Source organism: Vulpes lagopus, chromosome 24, assembly GCF_018345385.1.
Source record: "Vulpes lagopus strain Blue_001 chromosome 24, ASM1834538v1, whole genome shotgun sequence".
NCBI lineage: Eukaryota > Metazoa > Chordata > Mammalia > Carnivora > Canidae > Vulpes > Vulpes lagopus.
In genome coordinates this window covers 10,639,692-10,643,865 of record NC_054847.1, presented here as the reverse complement: position 1 = coordinate 10,643,865, position 4,174 = coordinate 10,639,692, and the positions used below count along the sequence as shown (strand labels likewise).

Here is a 4,174-nt window from a genome sequence, read left to right as displayed (position 1 = left end):
ACAATGTGATTTGGGGGCAGACATCCAGCCATGAACACTGTCACATACCACACTGACATGGACCGATGGATGCGTGTGTGTGTGTGTGTGTGTGTGTGTGTGTGTGTGCAGTCGTGTCATTTGGATTAGTGATGACAAACACGACATTATATCCATTGGAGGGGTGCGTGCACCTGTGTATTTCCAACTTTATCCAGGTACACACACTCTAGGGTTGCCTCTGCGCACACATTTCTCTTCAAACAACTGGTCAAAATGAGCTGACAGGTTGCTAGCCAGTTATTTTGTAGATAACTTACTGTTTATCAGAGCTCAGCGATTTAAAAACGAAACAAAAAATAAAAGGAAAAAAGTAAAACCACATGGGGGTGTTTTCTAACTCGTGAGTGTGGTAAAGGGAGGTAAAGATGGGGGACCAAAGAAACACATTCGGGTTCAGAGCAGGTGCTCCACACCACTGTGCAAACAGAAGGGAAGACCCCAGAAAAAGGGTGTCCCTCCATAAAAGTGTCTATCTCACCACCTGGTTCTGGGTGAATTCAGAGAATTGATGGTTCACAGGACTGTCTCTGTTTACCAGCTCTTTTGAGAGATGTGGATCTAGCTGGTGTGTGAGCAAATGGGCCAGTGCTGAGTATACCATGTGCTTGAGTGGGTGCATTTCTGCGGGGGACTTCTGTGCTTCCCTTTAGGGGCAAACATCTCAAAGATCACCTGTGAGCAAGTGCCTCACTCATGCCTCCCATTTGCAGATGTGCCTCCTCCTCCCGCTCCCTTCTCCAGAAATTCTTGCCCTTTGACCTCCTCCCACAAGCCTATCCTCTCCTGGGGTCTCTAACTCCCCCACACACACTCCTCTGGGCTCTTCCAGTTCAGGGCCACAGCCCAGGGGACCGCATCCCCATCTCATCACGTCTCTTCCCCCACCCCAGGTGGCAGGGCCAAGGCAGTGGCTGGCAAGCAGGGCATAGATGAGGCTACTCAGGGCCAGGTGAGATCTTCAAGCCAAAGTAGATGTCTGGAGGCCCCATCCTGGGGCCCCTCTGAGAGAGAGTCAGAGCCCAAGGTCTAAAAACATAATTTAATGCATCAACGTGGGTCTGACTCGGGAGTGCGGTGGACAGGTGAATTTTCCGTTTGCTGGGATTCTGCTGCGGGTAGTTTCTGGCTGATGGACAGGGAAATTTGCACGTGTATTTTGGGTTACAAAGAAGGATGCCCCAGGGAGCTCCTGCTCACTTTGGCCTATCTCATCCGGCTCAGGGCACTGGGAAAGGGAGGGGGGCTGGAAGGGCAGGCCTCCCGCCCGGCCTGTCCAGTCCAATCAGGTTTGCAAAGTCTGAACTGAGCTGTCTCCGCCTCTGGGGGTTTAGGGTTCACGCTCACCTCGCCACTTGCCACTTGAGCATCCCCTTCTCCCTCCCCAGGTTGGGGACGGTTGGGGACAGCCCACAGAGGAACCGGGGTGAGAGTCCGCAGACACACTGAGGTCAGAGCGGGTCAGGGAGGACGGCAGGGATGTGTCTTTTCCGTAGATGTCAGGAAGTGTCATGAAGCGAGAGTGGTCCTCTGCAGCCGGGGAATAGCTCTCTGCCGCGGGCCTCGGGCGGCGCGAAGCCACTCCGCCTCGCGCTCCCTGCGCTCCTAATCCGGGTACAGAAGAAAGCCCGAGAACGTGCTGTATTTGTTGTTGTTGCCTCCGTGCGCCTTCCCGCCGTCCAGCTTCACGTACACCTCGTCCCCTGAATCGAGGTGCAGCACCACGCTGTTACTGGCGTAATCGTAGTTCTGGTCGGCGTCCTGAGCGATCGCACTGGCCCGGACCTGGGGGCGAGCCGCCAGAGCAGGTGGGCCGGGGCTCCCTGCCTGGACCTTGCCCGCGCCCCACCTGGCGCCCCTCCACCCCCGCGGCCCCAGGGTGCACGCTCCCACCCAGGCTCCTCTCTCTCCCTCTCCCTCTGCTCTCCCTCTCCTCTCCCTCTCCAACTTGGCCAACTCCTTTCCCGTCCCCTCCTCTGCACAGCAGGCTAGTCAAGCCCGGGAAGGAAGGAGAGAGGGAGCTTCATAAACCCTGACCCAGCGGGGAAGGGGAAAAACCAGGGGACCAGGGCCGAGAAGAAACAAACAGAACAAAACCAAACCAAAAAGTGGAGGGCAAAGGGGAGACGCGGGCGCAAAGGGAGAGTTAAGGAGGAATGAGGCTTCCGAAGAGCCCACGGGGCGGCCGGCGGGTAGCCAGTGGCTGGAAAGTGCAGTCGGGGTGGCGGGGTCCCGGGCGCTCGGGACGCAGCCTGCCCGGGACCGGGGCGCCCCGCCGAGCTGGGTGCGCGGCGCGCTCAGTCCCAGGGCCCGCCCGGCGCCCGGAGCGGGGCGGGGGGGGGGTCGCCTGCGGGGACGTGCGGGGCCGGCGGCTGGGGTGACTGACCTGCCCGTTCTTGCAGAGGTCCGCCCACATGCTGGTGCCGTCGCCGCCGCGCATGAGGATGTGGTAGGTGAAGAAGTAGATGCCGCGCACCTGGCAGCTGAACTTGCCGGTGGTGGGGTCGTAGTGGTTGCCGAGGTTGGTGACCACGTCGTCGAACTTGAGCACCTCGTAGCCTTCGTGGGGGCTCTTAAGACCCACGTAGAAGGCGATCTTGGGCCCGCTGAAGGCCGCGCTCAGCGCGCCCGTCACTTCGCCCTCGGAGTCGCCGCCGCCCCCGGCTCCGCCGCCCGCCACCCCGACCCCGACCCCGACCCCGACCCCGCCCGCCGCGCCCGCCGCCAGCTGCAGGCCGGGCAGCCCGGGCCGCCCCGAGTCGCCCTTCTCCCCCGGGGGACCCCTGGGTCCGGGCGGGCCCGGCTCCCCAGGGGGTCCCCGCGGCCCCGGCTTGCCGGGTCGCCCCGGGTCGCCCTTGGGTCCCTGGATGAAAGGCGGCGGCGGGTTGGCGCTCAGGTCCTGCAGGACTTCCAGGGCGGCCGTGCTGGGTCCGGGCGGCGGCGCCTTGGCTCCCGCGGGCCCCCCTCCGGGCGCGGCGCCGTACGGGTCGCAGATCATGCGGCAGGTGCCCATCATCTCGTAGTGCGCCGCGCCGGGGGGCGCCGCCTGCAGCAGCAGCGGCAGGGCGATGAGCAGCCCCAGCGCCATGGCCAGGAGCACGCCGACGGTCGCCAGGCAGGCGCGCCGCCGCCGCTGCCACAGCCGGGAGGCGACCGCCAGCAGCTCCTCCTTGCCGCCCGGGGAGGTGATGGTGGGGCGGCGCGGGCGGCCCCGCTCCCCGCGCGCGGGGGCCGACTCCGCGGGTCCCGGCCGCGCCCCCGACGTGGCGACCCCCTGCTCCGGGCGCGCGACCACTTCTAGCGGGAGGCGCCTCGGCCCAGGGGCTGGGGCTGCTCGGAGAAGCCGCGGAGCCCGGCGCGCATGGCGGGGGCGCCCAGGCTGAGCCCGGCGCCCCTCGGGTCCCGGCGGCGGGTGCGGCTGCGGGTGCGGGTGCGGCTGCGGCGTCCCGCGCGGGCTCCGCGGCGCTGCCTCCCGGCCGGCTCGGCGGGGTCGGCGGGGCTCGGCGCGCGGGGAGGGCGCCCCGGCTCGGCTGCGCGCTCTGCTCTGCTCTCCCGCGGCTCGCTGGCTCCGCGCGGAGGGGGACCCAGCTACCCTGACGTAAGGAGTCCGGGGCTGAGCGGCGGAGGCGGCGAGGCAACGCGCGCTGCCATCACTCGGGAGACGGCGCCCTCATGTCATCAGCCTCCGGTCCTCCTCCTACCCCGCGGCGTCCTCGCAGGGGCGGCGAAGGCGCGGTTCCTCCCGCGGCGCCCCGGAGCCACAAGTGGGCGCAGCGCGCGCCTCCGGCCCCCGCGCCCCCGACACACCCGCCGCGGCCCCCTCGCGCGCCTCCCACCCGCCGCACCCTCGCGCCCACGCGCGCCCTCGGGCCTGACCCGCCCCGCCCCGCCCCGCCCCAAGGTTCCTGGAATCCCCGAGCTGGCAGCTGGCAGGGTCCTTCGGGCGACCCCAGTCCGTCCCCCTGCCTGTGAGCGGGACCAGATTCCAACCCAGCAAGTCAAGGAGAAGCTCAATCCCTTGAGGCCCCGGAACGAAGCACTTTCCGTGAATCTTGCTTTTGGAAGGTCCTTCACACGCCCAGTCCGAGGACTCCAAGTTATATAGGCTCCAGAAGACCACCCCACCAAATCTTCG

General features: G+C 65.8%; 1 protein-coding gene across 1 annotated transcript; it reads right to left on the bottom strand.

The window, feature by feature from the left end:
• Positions 1-1,120: 1,120 nt before the first annotated feature.
• C1QL2 (complement C1q like 2) lies at positions 1,121-3,410 on the bottom strand. The gene is made up of 2 exons (XM_041739811.1): positions 2,426-3,410; positions 1,121-1,824 (listed from the first exon to the last, which is right to left on the bottom strand). The coding sequence occupies exons 1-2, from the start codon at positions 3,125-3,127 to the stop codon at positions 1,645-1,647; spliced, it is 882 nt and encodes a 293-aa protein (XP_041595745.1). The 5' UTR covers positions 3,128-3,410; the 3' UTR covers positions 1,121-1,644.
• Between the last annotated feature and the right edge of the window lie 764 nt (positions 3,411-4,174).

Bases quoted from the DNA above. Each gene is read 5' to 3' on its own strand.
- C1QL2 (XM_041739811.1), bottom strand. From the start codon at position 3,127: ATGGCGCTGGGGCTGCTCATCGCCCTGCCGCTGCTGCTGCAGGCGGCG. The intron at 1,825-2,425 runs GTCAGTCACCCC...GCTCGCCCCCAG, and splicing joins ACCTCTGCAAGAACGGGCAG to GTCCGGGCCAGTGCGATCGC.